The following is a 21,375-nucleotide window of genomic DNA, read 5'->3' on the forward strand; positions in this document are numbered from 1 at the left end:
GGGCTAGCAGCTTGATGATCTCAGGTTTCCAATAAGGTCCCCTGCAGAGAGCACAACCTGCTGGGCCCCTCTTCCAGCAAGGCATAGAGCCAAACACCATGGCTGTGAAGCCATATAGTATTTCTGAACACAGTATTTTGGTGTCCCTTGTGACACCAGTGCCCTCAAAGTGCTGGGATAACAATGCTTTCCAAGGAGTTTGTATAGCGCATGAAACTTCTGCCTTTCTTTGTTGTCCTGGCAACACAGACCTTCTGACGGGACCTTAGAGATCCAACTCCAGTCATAAACATGGTGAGCAGAGCAGAGCCCGGAAAAGTGGCTTGTCTGAGGTCACACTACTGACCGGTAACTTTCTTGAAATAGAGCTTAAATCTTTTGAATCTTCAAGACAGCATTTCCTCCTAGAGAAATCTCCTTTGTTAAGACGGTCATCCCTTTCCTGACCACCTACTCAGTGCCAGTTATTAGATACACAGAGAGGCGCAGGTACCTGACTAGAAGGGTAGATGTCAGAGCTGAATACGGTGAGTATATCCAAGAAACACCAGAGCTCCTTAGGTCCAGAATATGCCCATTTTTGTTGCATTTGTCTGAATTGTAATAAACAAAGCATTAACAACAAAAAGTTTCTAGCCCAGTGCGGATTGGGGTTTGCAGGTACTGTAATGGGCACCAGAATTTCTTAATTCATCACCGAAGAAAAACTGACCAATTTTCCAACCAGCTTCCTTCCTCACAGATGTCGCCAGAGAAGGGCATATCCGTGTAAATACACATTAAACATGCACACAGCCAGACACACAGATGCTCATTTTTATTGAAGGCTTAAGACTAAAAAAAACCTCTCATCACACTCAATACAATCTCCTATAGATAAAAGGGCCATCTCCAGCTAGAGAGATGTAGCAATTCTCAGGCAAGCTGGGTCCAAGCTTGATGAAAATAAGGCAGTAGGGTCCCTAGATACAAAAGAATCAAGGCCAAAGCCACATTAAAGGAAAAATATGCATATCCAAATGAGATTAGCCTGTGCTGTGTCTGAGAAAAACAAGCTCACCTTGGCTAGGTGTGCCTTCTTAGATGACCCAGAAAGAAAATTGCTGGGAGCACTCTCTAGGAGGTAAAGTGTAATGAGATGAATAGCTCCAGCCCACATTCTCTCTGCGGGGGCCACAGGAAGTCACCTGATATGCCCCACATCCTAGAGCTGAAGAGCCAGGACAGCAGAGAGCCCTGCTGAGTGAGACCTGGCTGACATCTGAAGCAGGTACAATGGGTTGTGACTTAAGATGAGAGCAAGGGTCAGGTAGAAGATTTTTGGGTGGTGACTGAAGGCAGCAAGTTTACAGAGGGGACTATAGGAGATGATATGGGGCTGGAGGAAATGACAGAGTAAATGAGAGACAGGAAGGAGAAAGGCATATACAGCTGGTAGCCAGTACAGCAGGAAACCTGAACATAAGCTCTACCATGGGAATTTACCATTGCTGCCACTGCTATGCAGAGTCATGCTACCCCAAAGCCAAGCCAACCATGCTGGACATCATCCCCTCACTGGCACAGGCTGCCATAGGCAGTGAAAACGAAGTCTCCCGGCACTTCCCTAGTGTACTGAGATGTCCTTAAATCCAGGATGTGTGTGTGTGTGTGTGTGTGTGTGTGTGTGTGTGTGTGTGTCTAAGAGAGAGAGAGATGCTGTGGCCCATAATTATGCAGTAGAGCCTCTCATATTATGACCACAGAGTACCAAATCTTTCAAGGCAACTTGAACATGGACCAAATGGAAGGAGGCTGGTGAAACAGACTGGACTGTGTGTTCTCAAAGCAAAGTACCCCCTATGCCCCCTGTTTTCATGCACAGAACCTGCCCAACCCCCAGTTCCCATCAGAATCACTTTCATTTCTACACTGTGCTAAGTCAGCTGAGCCAGGCACAGGAAATGCATGTCATATGTTGGTTTAGATTTAAGACCTTTATTTTGTTTGAGCTTTCTTGGGATGGAGAGAGCTGTTCAACCAGAGATACCAGGAGCAACTAGACTGTTATGTGCATTGAAGCCCCTTTAAAGTTTCTCTGAACTGCTGGCTTGTATCTTTCATCAGCTGTCTGTGGGATCCTTCTACCTCAGACACTGACATGGCCAGTGTGCTAACCTCTTTAATTCATATTCTTCCTCTCCCTCTACCTCTTCTTCTTCCTCTGCTTCTCCCTTCCTCCCATCTCTCTCTCTGCAAAATAACCCCCGCAGGCAGGTAGGCCCTTGTTTATTGGACTCATTTTACTGTGAAAGTTAGGCAGAGCTTGAGTATCAGAAGATTTCCCCAAAGTTTGACAGGTCCCCTTTTATTCTCCATGCCTATGGCTTTGGGGAGATGGAATAAATGCCAGAAACAGGAAGTATACAACAAAGGCAAGTGTCTGGGCTTCCTCGGCATCCCAGCTCTCTCTCCCAATGCCTCGAGTATAGACTGTGAGTTTGTACAGGCACAGTGTATTTCCAGTTGCTGTAGCAAATGCTGATGACTCAGGGACAATTAGGTGTAGTGTGGACAGTGAGAGGCTGTGTTCACATCCCACTTCTTAAGTTTCAATTTCTTCAGCTTCCGCAAGGCAACAAGGCCCTGAATACATAGGGATTGTGTGAGGATAAAGATGATGCCCCATGGTTTTCAGCACAGTGTACTCTGACAGGTTAGGAAACACCAAACAAAGGGAGCTAAGACATCTGGCTCCCACCATCAAGAAGGACTTACCGTGAGACACATGCTATGTGCTGTTCACGTAGTCACGTGAAGCTGAACCTCTGGGTGGTCAGCTCAGTCCACAGACCCTGGGGTAAAAGTGGGCTGAGTCTGGAGATGGCTCAGAGGTTAAGAACACTAGCTGTTCTTCCAAGGGTCCTGAGTTCAATTCCCAGCAACCACAAGGGTGGCTCACAACCATCTAGAGCAAAATCTGGTGCCCTCTTCTGGTACGCAGACACACAAGCATGCAAAATGCTGTATAAATAATAAATAAATCTTAAAAAAAAAAAAGTAGGCTGAGGCGTTCGTTCCTCAATCAGTTTTCTCACTTGAGTATCAGGGATGACTTCAATGAATCGTGACACGTAGGAATGGCCAAGATAGAAAACAGTGCTACTGACTTCCAGCCCCACCTTTTCACACAGCCTGTTGATACAGGTAATAGCTGTGCTGGAAGCTGTTATGGAAGTTTTGCTTTCTTTAAAAATTCAGTTACGTCATGTAAATACGTTTTTGTTTTAATCCCGAGTGTGGGGTTTTAGTTTGAGCTTTAGTTTGTCCACAGCTGATAACTGCCTCCTGCGGGGCGTGGTCTTTGCCAGCTGATAACGGCCTGCCTCATGCAGCACGGAGAGGGAAGTGGCCTAGGACTTATGAGGAAGATAACTAGGAGATCCCAGAGAGAGAGAGGGGGCAGGTGGCAGTTTGGAGAGACCAGAGACTGACGGTGTGCAAGGCGTGGAGAGACATGGGAGAAACACTTTGTGGAGCAGCAGCTTGGAGGCGATAGAAGGAGGACACTGCTGTGTTCGCTATTGACAGAGATTGGTATAGTACAGCCCCTAAACACCTGGGAGAAGTAAACGGGTCTGCAGACCCTCTCCCCACTAACCGCCTCTCTCTTACCTAGGTTTAAAGGGTTTGTGGAAGGGAGGTAGAGGTATAAATATCCCAAGTAAAATAGAGTTTAAAAATGAGCACAACAGGAAACAGTTATTGATGGTGAGGATAATGACATTCCACCTCTGAGAGCCTTACTAACTGCCAGGCCCTCTGCCTCATGTGTGAACTGTTCCACTTAATATGCGCAGCAAAGCAGTGAGGAATCCATGCTGCCTTTGCCTCTGATAGATGAGAGCCAGATGCCGCTAGAGGTAAAGGGTCCTGGTGGAGGTGGAAACATCAGGTCCTGATACTGGCCTTTGTTTTGAACAACCATTCTGGACTGCGCCTAACTGGAGAATGGAAAGCGTCTCTTTCAAAATTTTCCCTCTTCAGCTGTAATTAGAGTCTCTTTTGCCTTTGGGTAATTGGCTTTCCTCTTTCCTCTGCTGTCTGATTCCACTCGGCAATCTTTCCAGTCTGGCTAGTGCCACACAGCAAACCTCCTTTGGCTGCCCGGGACTACTGAGGACTCTCAGTGCCCTTCCATGTTGGAGTTCTTTAGTTCCACCTCAAGAAAACCACAGCCTGCTTTGTGCTGAGTTTATGATAGAAAGAGCGAGAAGAGAAAAGCCTCCGTGATGGTGTGTGTGCACTTGACACACAACGCACAAATACATAGCTATATGCACAAGTGTGAGAAAGTTTCAGGTTGTGTGTGTGAGAGAAAATTTCTAACAAGGTGGAATAAGGAAGACTCAAAACCCCAGATGTTCCAGAGAAATCTGGGTAACATTTATGACCAATGAGCAAACAGGATGATGACCTATCTGTTAAAGGTAGGCATGCTGGTAAGTTTCTAGCATATGATATAAGGAATTTATGTGTTTATTAATAACAAAATATGTTATCACTTATGGGCCACTGCTATAATGGGAACGCATTCCCTGTAGTTCCCAGATAAGGACAAGACTATCAAACTATGCCTCAGTTATGCATAATATTCAAGATAAATAAAACAGAGGTTAGTTACAAACCATGATACCATAGATGCATTAATACGTCTCCAAATAGTCTATATGAATTTTACAATGTTTGGGTAACAACACTACCTTCTATTAATTGTCATTTTTCTAGCTCAGAACATCTCAGAGATGCCTGACAGAGCCAGCCTGTGGTCTGAGGCCCAGCATTAAGGGTCCTTGCCAAGCAAGAAAAAACCCTGAATTCTCCTGAGATTTGAGAGGAGGCTGTCTGCAGCTCTGACCTTCCAGGGTCCTCCAGACTGTTGTCCAGATGGCACCCATCTCACATTCTTCATGTCTCCCTAGGTCTGGGCATCACCCTACCTCCTTTGTAAACCTGTCTCCAACATGACAAATCCCTGTTCTCACTGAATTCTGCTGATAGTCATTCTTAGAGGATAAACATAATTTGTAAAATTACATTCAAAATGAATGCATAATAAATGTATAAAAAATTCCACACATTTATCAAAGCCTTATAAACAATGATTATAAATTTACCCAGGCAGCTGATATCCTGAATCTATGTGGGTCTCGCTCAGTGTATAGCATTCGAAAGTAAATCAACAGGACAACCCTACCTGCTTTCCTGGAGATCTGCCAGCACCAGGGACACCTACCTCAAGCCTTGCTCGCCAATCCCCTGAAAGCACACTGAACAGCTGTAAACTGTACCCCATATCTTGTGCTCCATTTCCCATCCAACAACTATGCCTGCTGTTCCTGCAACCTGCCAGCACCATATACACCAGGTAGGAACACGCCCCAAGACTGTGCCCATGAATCCCCTGAAAACATACCTAACAGCTATAAACTGAACCCGTTACTCTGTGTTCCATTTTCTACCCCACAACTCTGCCTGATTTCCCAGAGGCCATACAGGCACCAGAGATCCCAGGCCATATTAGTAATAGGGACCCCAGACTCAACTTTAGCACACCAAATTCCAGAAACCACACAGGCCACAAAAATCTCAGCAGAGACACCCTGTTGGACCTGAAGACTCGCTGGTCACCAGAACTTCAGGCCACTCAGGTCAAAAGACTGAGAGGAAGCAGAAACCAAAGGGAAAAAAATAAAAAATATACCTATCCAAAAAAGATAAACTCAGAAATCAGCACCTGAATCTGTAAGAACCACAAAACCCAGATTGACTAAATGCCAGCACAACACAGTCAACAACAGCCAAGGCAATATGGCACCAACAGAACACAGCCATCCTACTATAGTATCAAGCCCTGAATATCCTAACACAACTGAGAAGCACAAGAAAATTATCTTAAATCCAATCTTACAAAGATGATAGAGGTCTTTAAAGAGGAAATGAATAAACCCCTTAAAGAAATACAGGTAACTATCATCAAACAGGTAAAGAAAACAAACAAAACAGTTTAACAACTGAAAATGGAAACAGAAGCAATAAAGAAAAGACAAAGTGAAGAAATTCTGGAGATGGAAAACTTAGGTAAAAGAACAGGAACTACAGATTTCAGCATCACCAACTGAATAGAAGAGATGGAAGGGAGAATCTCAGGCTTAGAAGATACAAGCAAAGAAATCAATAGATTGGTGAAAGAAAATGTTAAATCTACAAAGTTTCTGACATAAAATATCTGGGAAATCTGAGACACTATGAAAAAATGAAGCCTGTGAATAATAGGAATAGAAAAAGGCAATTCCCCCCCCCAAAGGTCCAGAAAATATTTTCAACAAATGCATAGAAGAAATTTTCCCCTACCTAAAGAAAGAGATGCCTATAAATGTAAAAGAAATTTACAGAACCCCAAATAGATTGGACCAGAAAATTTCAGACCAATTTTCCTTATGAACATTGATGCAAAAATACTTAATACTCACAAACGGAATCCAATAACACATCAAAAACCTCATCCACCTTGATCAAGTAGGCTTCATCCCAAAGATTCAGGGATGGTTCAACATATGAAAATCCATCAATGTAATCCACCATATAAACTGAATGAAAAATACCACATGATCATCTAATTAGATGCTGAAAATGCCTTTGACAAAATCAATCACTCTTTCATGATAAAAGTCTTGGAGTGATCAGGGACACAAGGCATATATCTAAGCACAATACAGGCAATGTACAGCAAGTCTATAGCCATCATCAAATTAAATGGAGAGAAATTCAAAGCAATTCCACTAAAATAAGGGACAAGACAAGGCTGTCCATTCCATTAGTATCTATGCATACTAGTATCTAGTATCGAAGTTTTAGCTACAACAATAAAACAGCTAAAGGAGATCAAGGAAATACAAATTGGAAAGGAAGAAGTCAAAGTATTTCTATTTGTAGATGATATGATAGTATACATAAGTGACCCCTAAAACTCTACTAGGGAAATCCTAGAGCTGATAAACACCTTCAGTAAAGTGGCTGGGTACAAAATCAACTTAAAAAAAATCAGTAGCTCTCCTGTATACAAACGACAAATAATCTGAGAAAGAAATTAGGGAAACAACACCCTTCACAACAGGCATAAATAATATATAATATCTTGGTGACACTCTAACAAAGCAAGTGAAAGACCTATATTGCAAGAACTTTAAGTCTTTGAAAAAAAACTTGAAGAACACATCAGAAGATCGATGTCCCATGCTCATGGATTGGTAGGATTAACATAGGAAAAATGGCCAACTTACCAAAAGCAATCTACAGAGTCAGTGCAATTCCCATCAAAATACCAATGCAATTCTTTACAGACTTTAAAAGAATTCTATACTTCATATGGAAAAACCAAAAACTCATAATAGATAAAACAATCCTGTACAATAAAAGAACTTCTGAAAGCATCTCCATCCCTGACTTCAAACTGCACTATAGAGCAATGGTAAAAAAGAAAAAAAGAAAAAAAAGAAAACCCACAACATACACACACACAAAAACAAACAAACAAACAAACAAACAAAAACCATGGTATTGGCATAAAAAACAGACAGGCTGATCAACGTAACTGAGTCAAAGACCCTGAAGTAAACCCACACACCTATGGACATTTGATTTTTGACAAAAAAGCCAAAACTGTAAAATGAAACAAAGAAAGCATGTTCAACAAATGGTGCTAGTTTAACTGATGTCTGCATGCAGAAGTATGCAAATAGATCCATATCTATCACCCTTAACAAAACTCAAGTCAAAGTGGATCAAAGACCTCAACATGAAATCAGAAACATTAACTCTGATAGAAGAGAAAGTGGGGAACATCCTTAAACTCATTGGCACAGGAAACAACTTTCTGAACACAAACACCTCAGGCACTAAGATCAACAATTAATAAGTGGGGCCTCATGAAACTTAAAGACTTCTATAACACAAAGGACACTATCAAAAATAAAAATAAAGAAAAGGAAGCCATCAGAATGGGAAAACATCTTCACCAACCCTTGGTGACAAACAGAAGGGTAATATAGAAAATATATACAGAACTCAAGAAACTAGATAGCAACAAACCAAATAATCCAATTTTTAAAATGGAGTACTTACCTGAACAGAGATTTTTGACAAAGGAATCTCCAAAGGTCGAGAAGTACTTTTAAAAATGTTCAACATCCTTAGTCACCAGGGAAATGCAAATCAAAATGATTTTGAGATTCCATCAGACACCCCTCAGAATGGCTAAGATCAAAAACTCAAGGGAGAGCTCATGCTGGCGAGGATGTGGAGCAGGGACACTCCTCCATTGCAAGGAGTGCAAACTTATACAACAACTTTGGAAATCAATTTAGTGGTTTCTCATAAAATTGGGAATAGCTTTATAGCACTCCTGGGCATAAACCCAAAAGGTGCTCCACCATACCCCAAGGACACTTGCTTAACTATGCTCATAACAGCTTTATTCATAATAGCCAGAAATTGGAAACAACTTAGATGTCCTTCAACCAAAGAATAAATAGAAGGAAATGTGGCACATTTACACAATGGAATATTACTTAGCTATTAAAAACAATAACATCATGAAATTTGCAGACAAATGGATGGAACTAGAAAATAGCATCCTGATAGAGGAAACTCAAACCCAGGAAGACAAACATGGAATGTATTCACTTATAAGTAGATATTATCCTAATGTGCAGGATAACCATGCTACAATCTACAGACCCCCAAAAGCTAAGAAACAAGGAAGGCCCAAGGTGGGGACACTTGGATCTTAGTGAGGAGGAGACAGACAATAGACATTGGGGGGACTGGGTGGGGGGCTTGGGGAGAGGGGAATAGGAGGGATATCATTGGGGGAGGCTGGAGGGAGAGATGACTGGGAGATATGAAATTCATGGTAGGAGGTGTCTCTGGGAGGAGCTAGAAACCTGGGACAATGAAACTTCCCAGGAATCTATGAGGTGACCCTAGCTAGCTAAGACTCCTAGCAATCACTGGGGGATATAGAAGCTGCAATGATCATCTCCTATAACCAGAAAATACTTCTAATGAAGAAACTGAGACGCCAGCCCAGTCATAAAAACTTTGACCCACAATTTGTCCTGCCTACAAGATGCACAAGGGTAAAGATGGAGCAGAAATTGAGGGAATGACCAACCAATGAACGGCCCAGCTTGAGAACCCATGCCATGACAGAGAGCCCATTCCTGACACTATTAGTGATATTATGTTACGCTTGCAAAGAGGAGCCTAGCATAGCTATCATCTGAGAGGCTTTACTCAGCAAATGATGGTAACAACTGCAGAGACCCACAACCAAACATTAGGTGGAGCTTGGGGAATCCTGTGAAAGGGGTTAAGGAAGGAAGGCTTGAAGGAGCCAGAGAGGTCAAGAACACCACAGGAAAACCTACAGAATCAACTGACGTGGGCCCATAGGGGATCACTGAATCTGAACCACTAATCAGAGAGCATACATGGGACAGACCTAGGCCCCCTACACATATGTAACAGATGTGTAGCTTGGTCTTCATGTGGGAACCCTAACAGCAGGTGCAGAGGCTGTCTCTGACTCTGTTTCCTGCCTTTGGACCCCTTTCTCCTAACTGGGCTGCCTTGTCTAACCTCAATAGAAGAAGACACACCTGTAACTTGATATGCCAAGGTGATTTATATCCATTGGATGTCTCCCCTTTTTCTGAAGAGAAAGGAAGGAGTGGGGAAGTGGGGAAAGAAGGTGAGTGGAAGGGACTGGGAGGAGAGGAGGGAAGGGAAGCTGTGATCCAGAGGTAAAGTAAATTAATTAATTAATTTTTAAAAAAGCAAATCAGTAGATTTCAATTAAAAACTCACATGGAACTACTCTCCCCCCCCAAAAAAAAATGTGTGAACAAGACAACAAGTAACAGGTACTAACTGTCCCCTACCCTCCTCACCCCAGTCCTCATCTCTCCCTATCACTCTCCTCTAGCTAAGCATCATTGGCCATTTCTACTCTTGTTCCCTTAGAGAAATATTCCTCTATAAACTGACATTTGTGACATACAGGAAAGGATCAAAGGAAGGCCATATGGTACAGTGTCTTAGAGGAAAATATAAGCGACAACAATAACAACACAATGACAACAAAATCCTACTTCCCTGTGCTGTGACTTCCCACCAAGGTTGTTAAATGAGATGATGTGTGGAAAGCTATGCAGAACATGTCACAAAATAATAATCAAATAAATGATAGCCATAAAATCATTTGTCTCTGTATTTCTATTGTATTTACATGTTCCACATATTAAAAAAAAAGTCAGGCTTTTAAATAAATATTACTTCAAATCAAATGAAGCAGTTGCTGGATTTCAATTCAATCATACTGTAGTCTTAAGAACTCTTCTATTTAGAAAAATATCAGGGATTAAAAATAGCAATAGCAAACATTAATGGTCAATTTAAAAGTCTCAGAATGTTCTAAAACCTGCCTCACTATCATTCAAACTGTTCATGAGTAGAATTTTACAGTAAAAACCAAAACCAGGATGTTGGGGTAAACACAAAATCTCATGAGCATTTATGTAAACTCCCACATCATGCTTCCATTAACAGAATCATTTCAACATTAAAAAAGACTCTTGTGTTATATGGATAGAAAGGCATAACCACCCTAAAAGAGGTAGCCTGACTGCCATTAAAGACATGACCTGGGATATTTTTCTTCCCTAAGTTAATTGTGCTTCACAGTGTCATTAGAATATGCCATTCTAAGTATTTTTATGAGTTCAAGAGGGATTTTTGTCTTTGATTTAACTCCGATATATTTTTTAACTTCAGCCCCTGCCATTCCCCCAAAAGACACTTTTATAAATGTCTCCTGGATTTGTTCTACTGCTTATTAAACCATTCTCATCTCTGATTCTGGATCTGAAGGCTTCTCTGTGAGATTCTCTGCAATCAGTCACAAATGGGAAGAAAAGATGGGAGGGAGAGTTCTCAGATCTGCAGAGGGATGGGGGCACCTGGAGCTGGACATGACTCTTAACAGCAGTACAGATAGGCAAAATGGCCTCCCTATTTGAAGATCTTTGATGTCTTTAAACGTTCTGATGAGAAGCTTAAATCCTCAAAACTCAAGGACACCTTCTTGAAGAAACAAAATTGGCTCTAATACTTAAAGCCTTTGAACTTTTCCAGGGTCCTGAGATGGGCTTTGGTAACTAAAGACATTATATAATCTCTCTTCAGGGGAAGCAGCTTCTGTGAAATGGTCCTATTCCTTAAATGGTGAAAGAAATTTGGGGATATTATTGTGAGTTACAGAATGATAGCTTAGACAGATTTTCATTGTTGGAGTTGTTCTAGAAGACCTTGTCAAAGTTCATCATTTAATGGGTCATGTGATCTGAAGCTCACACAGGAGCTTAGTTGGGCTAACACATATGACTGTGGGACACAATGCCTGCTGCATAGTAAGCACTCAGTAAATCTCAGCTGCTGATGCTGATGAAATTGTTGCTATCACAACAGAGGTTTCCCTAGTCCCAGTCCAATGTTGTAAAGAAATTCGATGAAGCTGACCCTATTGGGCTCCAGCTAGCTTTTTGGCATAAGGAAAATTATTTCTCTCATAACTGAACAAGTCTAAGCCTCCAGAAAGTTAAGTGTTATGTCTTGGTACATAATTCCCATGGTGCTCGTATCACTCCAGAGCCTAATACTTCTTGGTGGGAAGAAACTGTCCCTTTTTTCTGAACTTTCTGACCCTTTAGTGCTCAACAAACCATAGTGCCAAGGACCAGGGCAGCTAGCATACTGTGGACAGGGGATTAAGTCCCATCTGTGGAAAACCCTGCTCTTAGCCTCTAAGTAGGACAATGGCTCCAAAACATAAAATTATTTTAGCACTGAAAAGGAGAGACTTCCCAAAAGGAGAAATGGGAAAACATGGATGGGTAGAAAGAAAAAGAAACCATATTTGTGTGTGAGATTTTCCTCAAGTATAGACTGGGTTAAGAATCTAGATGTCATAAATAAAACTATAAAACTCTTAATAAAATATATGTAAATACATTTTTGACTTTGTAATTGAGAAAGATTTCTGAAGCGTGAAATAAAGAAATTTGGCTATTAAAATGATTGATGAAGTAATAATTTCTCTTCCTAAAACTGTATTTCAAAATGAAGAGAATGGTTAGGAATAGGATATTTATAAGTCAGCAAAACAAGAGTGTGAAGAATATATAAAATAGACCAGGATCAGTAAGAGAAATATAAATCTTAGGCTTTGGATGTGAAGTCCACAGGTTCAAACACATAGGTTCATGTATTTGAACTCTTGATCCCCAGCTGGTGGCCCTATCGTGGAAGATGGAGGAAATTTTTTTTTGGCAGGGCCTTGCTGGAGGTTTGGGTCACTGGGTTTTTAGGGTATGTCCTCACTTTCAATTCATTTTCTGCCTCCCAACTGCTGATTAAATGTGATGAAACACATTTCACCCTCCTGCCACCATCCATCCCTTCCCCACCATGATGGACTGCGACCATCCAAACTGTAAGCCAAAATAAACTCCCCTCACATAAGTTGTTTCTTGCCAGATATCTGGTCACAGCAGAAAGAAAAATAACTAATAATGCAACAATTAACCCAGTAAGAAAATGGACATGATTTGTAAATGGGCATACAGCCACCTTTAGCAAATAGTTTGGCACCATCTGCTGAAGCAAAATGTTCAGACCCCCCCTGCCCAAGATCAAATAAATCACCCAGTATTTATAACCCCCAGAGAAATTCTTCAGCATTTACAAAATAGTTGAATAAGACTTTTCATACCAGGAAACCTTACAAGAAAGAAAAAAAAATGGCAACAAATGTTTAAAACCCAGTGCTTACAATGGAATGCGTGAGTGAATAAATTTGATTTCCTCACACAACAGATCTTTCCAGTATCAAACAATAAACTACAGCAGCCTATGAAAGGGGTGGATCTCGGGAGATATTAAATGGAAAAATTTCCCAATTACCAATAGTTCAAAAGTTCAAATAACTAAAACACTAGCAATAGCTATAAATTCAGTATAATTGCACGAGAAGGAAAGCGGCAAGGTGATGGATGGATTCAAGAATCTGGCTGCTCCCTAGGAAGTGGAGGGTCATGGCTATCGGGAAGCAACTGCTAACTTTCTGGTTTTTGCTGGGAGTATGGGATGGACGGGTGCTCATGGCCTTATTAGTGGAAACAAACTGAGTATGTAGGGTGCAGAGCAGGTGAAGCCATGAGCGAATGTGTGTTGTTGATATGAGCTTGGTCGCCTCTAGGACCCGCTACCTCAGATACAGAGTAATGATAATGGCTTCTTTAAAGCAGGCCCAAAGGAATGACCAGAAGCTTTTCTTGGCTCGTCTGCAGGTGCTGACCATGTGTACCTCACCCTGGATAGGGGCCCGACCTCTGTGAGAACGCTGGGGACTGGCATCACGCGAATCCCTCCGTAGACTTTTAGAGCCTGGTACAGGGTCCCTGCTCATTCAGGCAAAGGTTTCAGCCGTATGGAAGCTCTGAAGACTCCGCCTCAAAGACCAAGCATCTCGCTTTGCTCCCTTTTTTGAATCCAAGATGCATTTCTGAGCCTATTAAACTTTCTATTGTCAAGCCTCCCCTCCATTCTGGTCTACTATTATAGCTCCAAGGGAAAGGGCTAAGGAAGGGGATAAGACAGAAGGGACAGACCAGCTGCTGTTTCATCTGGCATGGAGAGCCAGAGCCACAGACATGTGTGTATCTAAAATCCTTTCTTAGGCGAAATCCTCAGGGGAAGCTGTTATAAATAAAATTTAAAGGAAATGCCAAAGGCAGTCTTTCTTCTCTGTCCTAAATGAATACCCATGGCATGGCTCAGATGTCATTTGGGGGAGATGGAGTGGACTACTTTGCTAAACCTAGAGCCATAAGGCATTTCTCATTGTAATTTTAAGTTGCCATTGTACAAAGACAAGGCAAGACCAAAGGAAGAGGAAAACCACCGAAATTAAAGCGAGCCGTTTCATCTTCTATGCAGATGGGCACGGGGGCACTAGGTGCATAATTATGAGAGTTGTCCCCCCAGCGCAGCCCTGCATCTGGCCTGCCGTAGGGACAGGGAAAGTGTTGAATGGGACCAACCTGAATTGCATGAGCCATCAGGGAACTCTGTAGAGACACTGAGTGGACAGGCCTTGACAGGAGGGAATAGGAAGGCTGAAGAACTCCAGGCAGTAGACAAAGAGGAGAAGTATGCAAATGTGTATGAGGCAGATGAGAAAGGAGGCCTGCCATAAAGCTAGAGCCTGTCCTAGGTGTGGGATGGGATCTCCCACGCACACATTTTCCTCATGATCAAGCCTGATGTCAGCAGCCTCTTCAGAGTGTCTGCTGCAGATGAGCTGCAGGCTCAGTCTTACAAGCCCATCCTCCAAACCTCCCCCCCCCCCCGCACATGCCCTCTTCTATCAGAGTGAGATGCCCAGTACTTTGAACAGGGCTGGCTAGGGGGCAGTGGAGGAGAACAAAGTCCCTCAGGGGAACTGGTGAGACATGGTTTCAAGTAAAAAAGGAAGAACGTATAACCAAATAAAATATTAAGACAAAACACAGCAAAGTAGGAATAAAAGATGGATTTTGATTTTTGGATGACTTGTGCTCTGAATCCAGTTTTAAAACATAGTAGCAGGAAGAGGCAAGGATGAGCTCAAAAAAAGGCTCCTTGAGTGCCCTTCCTAATGTGGCTTTGCCCAGCAGACTGTAGGTGGAACGGGCAGATGTAAGTGCCACTCTGCTCTGTCCTTTTACCGTCTTCCTCCTGTGAAGCATCATGTACCAACTGATTTAACTTCTGCGGGGACAAAAAGCCTATGACCTTCATTAGAGAAATGCAACTTCAGAGTGTTCATACCCCTGGGGTTTGAAGGGAGATTTGTTATCCCAGACCCACATTCTAAAACACCAATATATATTGTGCATCCTTTGGTGTCATTGTCTTAAACATGTCCTGACTTTCTAGGCTTCAGTTATCCCAAATGTAAGACAAGAATGATAATGCATAAATCAAGTTACAAGAATTTGATAGATGTTTCTGTTCTAAGCATCATTGACTTAAAAAAAAAAAAAAAAACTGCTGCTGTTTTTTTTTTTTTTTTTTTTTTTTTTTATGTGTGTGTGGTGTGTACCTGGATGGATTTATGAGCACTAAAAGTGTGTAGGCACCTGTGGAGGCTGGGAGACATTGCAGCCCCTAAACTGGGGTCATAGTTGGTGGTGAGCCATCAGCTGTGAGTCTTGGGAACCAAACCTGAGTCCTGCGGAAGAGCCGTAAGCACAGTTGACTGGTGAGCTATCTCTCCAGTGTCCATGGCTGGCATTGAATTGGTACTGTGCTCAAGCAGGATGTTGTTTTTATGCTAGGGTCATTACAATCGCACAACAGATGCAGCAAGTGCTTTTTAATATGCGGCTAGCTCATCTTAGGTTTCCTGCTCATTATCTCATATACGTTTGTGCAGTTTTGCCGCTGAAGAAACTGAGAGAGGCAGCTCATTTAAAGCAACACAGCAAGTAAGTTTTCTAGCCAGAACTCGGATATGAGGGTGTTCTAGATCGAAGTCCTTTATGCTCAATGATATTTATAGTCATACTCTTCAGACCTGAAACTGGAGGCTCACAGGTGTTCCTAAGTTCAGCAAGCAAGTTGTAAAAGCTGAGTAAGAGACCTGGTACTCCTTCTGCTCTGCCAAAGCTACGGGGGAGTGATGGTTAGAAAGCCAGATAGTGCCACACACTTTTAATCCAGGACTTGCAAAGGCAGATTGATTTCTGTGAGTTTGAGGGTAGCCTGGTCCGTAGAGTGAATTCCAGGACAGCCAGGACTACATGGAGAAACCTGGTCTCAAAAAACAACAAAACAAAACAGAGAAAGAAAGGAAGAAAGGAAGAAAGGAAGAAAGGAAGAAAGAAAGAAAGAAAGAAAGAAAGGAAGGAAGGAAGGAAGGAAGGAAGGAAGGAAGGAAAGAAGAAAGAAGAGAGAAAAGGAAATACCTATGGCATGAGGTGTGCATTGTCACTTGAAATTATGACAGCCCTAGACACTTGACAAAGGACAGGGATGGGACTCAAAGGCAGCTGCTCCACAATGGACAACCAGGCGTCTTGTTTTCTACATTCTGTCTCTCCAGAAAGTTCCCAGGAAAAGACCTAAAGACTGAAGCTAGATTATAAAGAGCTTCCAACTCCTGACCCATCTGTTCCCTCCCACTCCCTCCTCTGTTTTGGAGAAGTGAGCAGCGTGGATACTCAGGCAACTTACACTGACCAGATGGAGCATGTGATTGGCCTCAGACTGAATGGCAGCCTGCCTGAGAAGTTAGTTCTGCATAGACAGAGCCATTCCACCAGTACAGATGGCTGGCTTTCCCACAGACCCTTGCAAGCTGTCCAGGTAGATCTGACTACTTCTCCTCCCCTCATATCCCCAGGCAAGTCTGAGCTTGTGCTGAAGAAGATCCAAATCAGTATTCTGGGTTGTCCTGTGGCAGTAAAGCCTCTAAAACAGGAGACGGCCATGCACAGTGGGCCATAGCTATGGGACTCTACATTCATCATGCCCAGGATAACAAGCCGCAAGATGCTACCTAATCTCTACAACAACTCAGTAGGCCTAGGAGTGAAGTCCTACTTTACAGGTGAGGAGATTAAGCCCACTAAAATTGAGTTTCTCAAGGTCATGGGTCAAGTAAATTGATGCTAATGGAGATTAAATATTTCCATAGAACAAAGCATATGTTGGGGGTAGGGGGTATCTTATGCATATATTTTAAAGGAAGCTTGAGGTACAGGAAAGGCCAGTGGAGGATCCAAATAGGTTATATTCAACTATGAAAAGGTCATAATGAAGCCTATTATTTTGTACACTGATGTACATTTTAAAGCATCCTACCAGATGCAGACAGGATGACTGCCGAATGAACTAAACCACGTGGCCATAAGATGTGAGGGGAGAGAGAAGGAGAACCTCGGACACTGCATCTGACCTAGACCTGGCCTCCTATGTGCACAGCACAGGGACCTTTTGCAAAAATACTCCAGAAAAACAAAACAAACAAACAAGCAACAAAAGAAAGCTACACAAACAAAAAAGGGGGGAGAAGACATCCAAAATCCAGAATGAGAGAACATACAGACCCACAGCTTCTGTTCACTAACTCTTCTGTTTCTTGAGAAACAGTGAACCCGGAGTCTCGACAAGTATAAAATGCAAAGAGACGTCCTTATTGCAAAAAAAATCTGAAAGTCAGGGCAGAAGCTGGGATAATGCCAGGAGAAGGAAAAATACCCACACTCCAACCAACCCTGCTCAGCCTGATCCTGTGCTGAGTCCTTTAAATGGCTTGTCCATGTCAGTACCTTACAAGACAAGTTTTTGAGATAGGCACTATTTTTATTATTTCCAAGTCACAGATAAGCTTACTGAGGACCAGAGAGGTTAAGAAAATCACCCATAGTCACACAGCTGACAAGAGACTGAGCCAGGAATAAAACTATGGTCTAGTATGGCACCTGAACCAGTTTTGTCCACCCTATAGTCTACCAATTCTCCACAGGATCCAATAAAGTGATATATCAAAAGCTCAGCAAAGGGCTTAAAAGTCTTCCAGCTCCTCTGCTTGGTGGTGATACAAATGTTGCAGACTGCAGATACAAGTTAACGCCATTGATAATACTCCAGGCAATTTTGTACATCTGGCAGTTAAATGAGTGAAGCTCAAAGCAAATTACATCCGGAGGCACAGGACACTCCACAGGGTGAATACCAGGGATTTCATTACAACTCAAAAGGCAGAAAATCAAACTCACCTTATGTAGGGGTTGAAAGAGAGATGCTCACCCAAGAGCAATGGACCCCAGGATGTTCCCATGTATCACACTTGATGCATTTTGAACTTGAGGACATGAGAAGCTTAGGAGGCGAAGCTTCCCTCCTGGCTTCTTTTGTTAAGAGGGTTCACTTAGCCAAATGCATCCTGGGAGAGGTAGCAGGAAGCCAGGTGTAAGAGCCTACTGTTTTCATTTGTGAACCAAGGGTGGAATGACTAAATCATTCTTTGCATACTCTGGAAAATGGATCCCCCAAAGGACACTTTGCTTTTGAAGGTAGACTTTTGTATCTCTTTTGTAACTGTGTGCAATTCCATGGCTGGCATTGTGTCAGTTGGCATTAATCAGAGCGCTTTTACTGAATCTAAACCTTAGACACACAGCAGGAGAGATAGAAGGAGCCATCCAGGCTGCCTTGTGATTCTCTGAACCCTTAGGAGCCCCCTCCTGGTCCAGGAGATGGGGCTCCCGTAAAAGAATTAGCCTCCTTCCACAAGGCTGCTATTGATAATGCCACATGCCTAGCTTAGGCCCTTGCTAGCACTCCATCTGTCCTCTGTGCTGAGCCGGGCCCCAGACAGTGATGGAAGCGCTGAGCAGTGATGGAAGCTCTGAGCAGCACAGAAGAGTCAAGTAGCCCACTTTCTAGTGCCCGTGCAGGACTCTCTATGGCAGTGAGTGCTGTCCTGGACATGTCTCTCAGTCTGGATTCAAGTTCTCTTCACAATGACACCCTCCACAGTCCTAGTGGCTGCCAGGACAGGAAGGGTCTCAAAACCTTCAGAGTGAGGGCAACCAACACATGTGGATATGGAGTTGGGGCTTTTAAGAACACAGGAGCCTCCCTTTGAAAAGCCAACAACACAAAAAACACAACTATGAGAATTTATCTCTCTTCACTGCATAAGCTATGTATGTCTTGATTTACTCTGTGGCCACACATCTGTCTAAATGTCAGGAAGGCGATACACATGGACACGCTTTCTTCTCCAGGCAGGTGATTCCGATAGCAACTGTGCATGCACCATGTTAACCAGGCACTGGGGGGAAAATCATCTTTACAGTGAAGCGGTTCCTGAATATTTCTGTGATTATGGAGTAATTTGCATAAATATTCAAGCTTTGCTCCTTGAATAAATTCCAGTTGGGTAACAGCTGATGCCCTGTATTCTAAGAACCTCTTGTGTCTTTCACAGTTTGCTTCTGGTTTTAGATTTGACATCAGTGTAAACAGAGAAATTTAAAAGCAGGAAGGTCTTAGGGCAGGAAAAACAATGCTGACCTCTGAAGTATTTTTGGTTGTTGTTTTGTTTTGTTTTTCTTTCTCATGGAAAGAGTGAAGAAATGCAGAGTTTCTAGACAGACAAAGAATTTATGTGTAGCAAATGCATGATTGGTTTAGTGTGCTCCAGAAATGCAAAGCTGCTGGAAAAAAAGATGGAAGACAAATGTGAATGTCTAAACCTCACTCTCTGATCTCTGGGAAGGGCTGTGGACCCTGTTTCACCAACTACAAAACAGGGAGCCTCTGTTTCTTCACAGTGACTATTGGGAGCATGGTGGAGTGGAATCACTGACCACAACTTTGCCCAAATTTTTTCTCATTCCTCAATCTCCCAAAATTATCATTAAACAAAAAAGGCAAACGATATGTTACATGAGATGAGGTTTTATATATATTAAAGGAGAGAGAGAGAGTGTCCATGTGCTGATGGATTCCATTTTACAATCCAATGAGCAAATGCAAGAAGCTAGAACTGTCCAGGGCCTGAAGGCCCCTTTTTATGTGGCACATTTCATGCTTCACATTTGATCATGTAGATGTATTACCTATTCAAGAACAATTTGCACTTCTTCTAAAAGCTCAAAAATCCTGCTAATTTCCACTTAATCAAACTCGCTAAGATGGGCCCAGAAATTTGCATTTCAACAAGCTCTCCAGTTTATTCTGACACACGCAAGATCTGGAGAGCTGCTCAGCAAAAGGTTCTTTCTATTTAAAGAAACTTTGCCCACCTCCCTCCAAGTGAAAGACAGCAGTGATGCAGATGATAGCCGATGATACGGGGGGTGGGGGGGAGAACCAGCACTCTGCAGAAAATGCCAAACTTCCCAACTCATTAAACTGTCTCGAGAAAAATGAACAATGCAGCTTAAGCTTTCTTAAAATCAATGCGGAGTCTAATATCTAAACTGCTCGCCGCTTTTTACGCCTGCGGAGGAAGAACACTGCGAGCAAAGAGGCACTGTGATGCCTGACAGGCTGGCTCTTTGTTCCAGCTTCTCAGAGGAACCCCACCCAGCTGGAGGCCCACGCTCACCTTGCTTTTTGAAGAGGTTGCTCTGCACGATCTCATTCATCGACTGAATCTTCTGCTTCTGCAGCTTCACGGGAGGGATGCAGGTGTAGAACTCATACAGGAGCTGACTGAAGGCAAGACAAAACAGGAGTTGCCAGAGGTTAGACCCAAGCCTCATGCCACTTCAGCCAAATAGCTACTAAGCTATGTCACTAAATTATTTTAAAATGGCTTATATCTGTTAATCCTTTATAGTAAATCTCAAGACCAAAAAGGGGTCCTTAGTATTTTTCAGAAGGCTACAAAAAAAAGGTGTCGGGTTAGAACTGGTACAGGATGTCAGAAAGAAGCTCTTTCTCACTAAAGTTCCAATTTAACATGCCCCCTCCCGTTATAGTTTCTATCAGTTCATTGTAGTGATCCACCCCCTAATAAGTAAACATTCATGTAGTATGCAATGGGCGATATGCAGAGAAGTGGGAATATAATGAGCCAGACCTGGTGACTGTTAGCCTAACGTTCAGCATATAACACAAAACAAATAAATCAACACTAATGCAATAGATACCACGGGTGTAGAGAGTTTCAAGCAAAAATGGCAAGGGGTATAATAAAAATGTATGGGGTGGGAGGAATTTATTTGCAATAGACAGAGGCTGTTTCCCTGAACAGGAAACACTTGAAGACTAAAGAATGAGGAGGAGCCGCATTGCATAGAAAGGAGAATGTTGGAGGTTGGTCTCAAGAGTGTTACTGGACCCCAAGATCTTGTTCCTGTTCAGAAGAGCACATTCTCACGTAAACCTATTCTTGTTGTACAAATGTGCCTAAGTCTTTATATCTGATTGGTTGATTAAATAACCTATACCTTGGCAGGGCAGAATGGGGTAGGTGTGGGTAAGGTTCCCAGGCTTTTGGGTTCACGTGAGAATCATTGGAGACAAAAGGAAGGGAAGAGAGGAGGAAGGAGGACGCCATAATGGGTTAAGAGTGGAGAAGAAACCACCTGGGCTAAAAAAAAAAAAAAAAAAAAAAAAGGACTCCAATAATGGCATAAAAAAACACAGATGAAGAATATAAGCAAGTATAATGGGATTCTGTACGAAAGGTAGACCAGATGAGGATGATTA

The 21,375-nt window shown here is 42.5% G+C and overlaps 1 protein-coding gene across 1 annotated transcript in view; it reads right to left on the reverse strand.

Annotated features, from left to right (window-relative positions):
* The window catches only part of Dock2 (dedicator of cytokinesis 2), a 403,875-nt gene that overhangs the window by 258,421 nt on the left and 124,079 nt on the right, over positions 1-21,375 (reverse strand). The window contains exon 25 of the mRNA XM_055604610.1: positions 20,267-20,373. Within this exon, the coding sequence (XP_055460585.1) occupies positions 20,267-20,373 (107 nt within the window). The remainder of the gene's footprint in view (positions 1-20,266; positions 20,374-21,375) is intronic.

The sequence above is a fragment of the Psammomys obesus genome, unplaced genomic scaffold (genome assembly GCF_907164565.1).
Source record: "Psammomys obesus unplaced genomic scaffold, mPsaObe1.curated_primary_1811, whole genome shotgun sequence".
Lineage (NCBI taxonomy): Eukaryota > Metazoa > Chordata > Mammalia > Rodentia > Muridae > Psammomys > Psammomys obesus.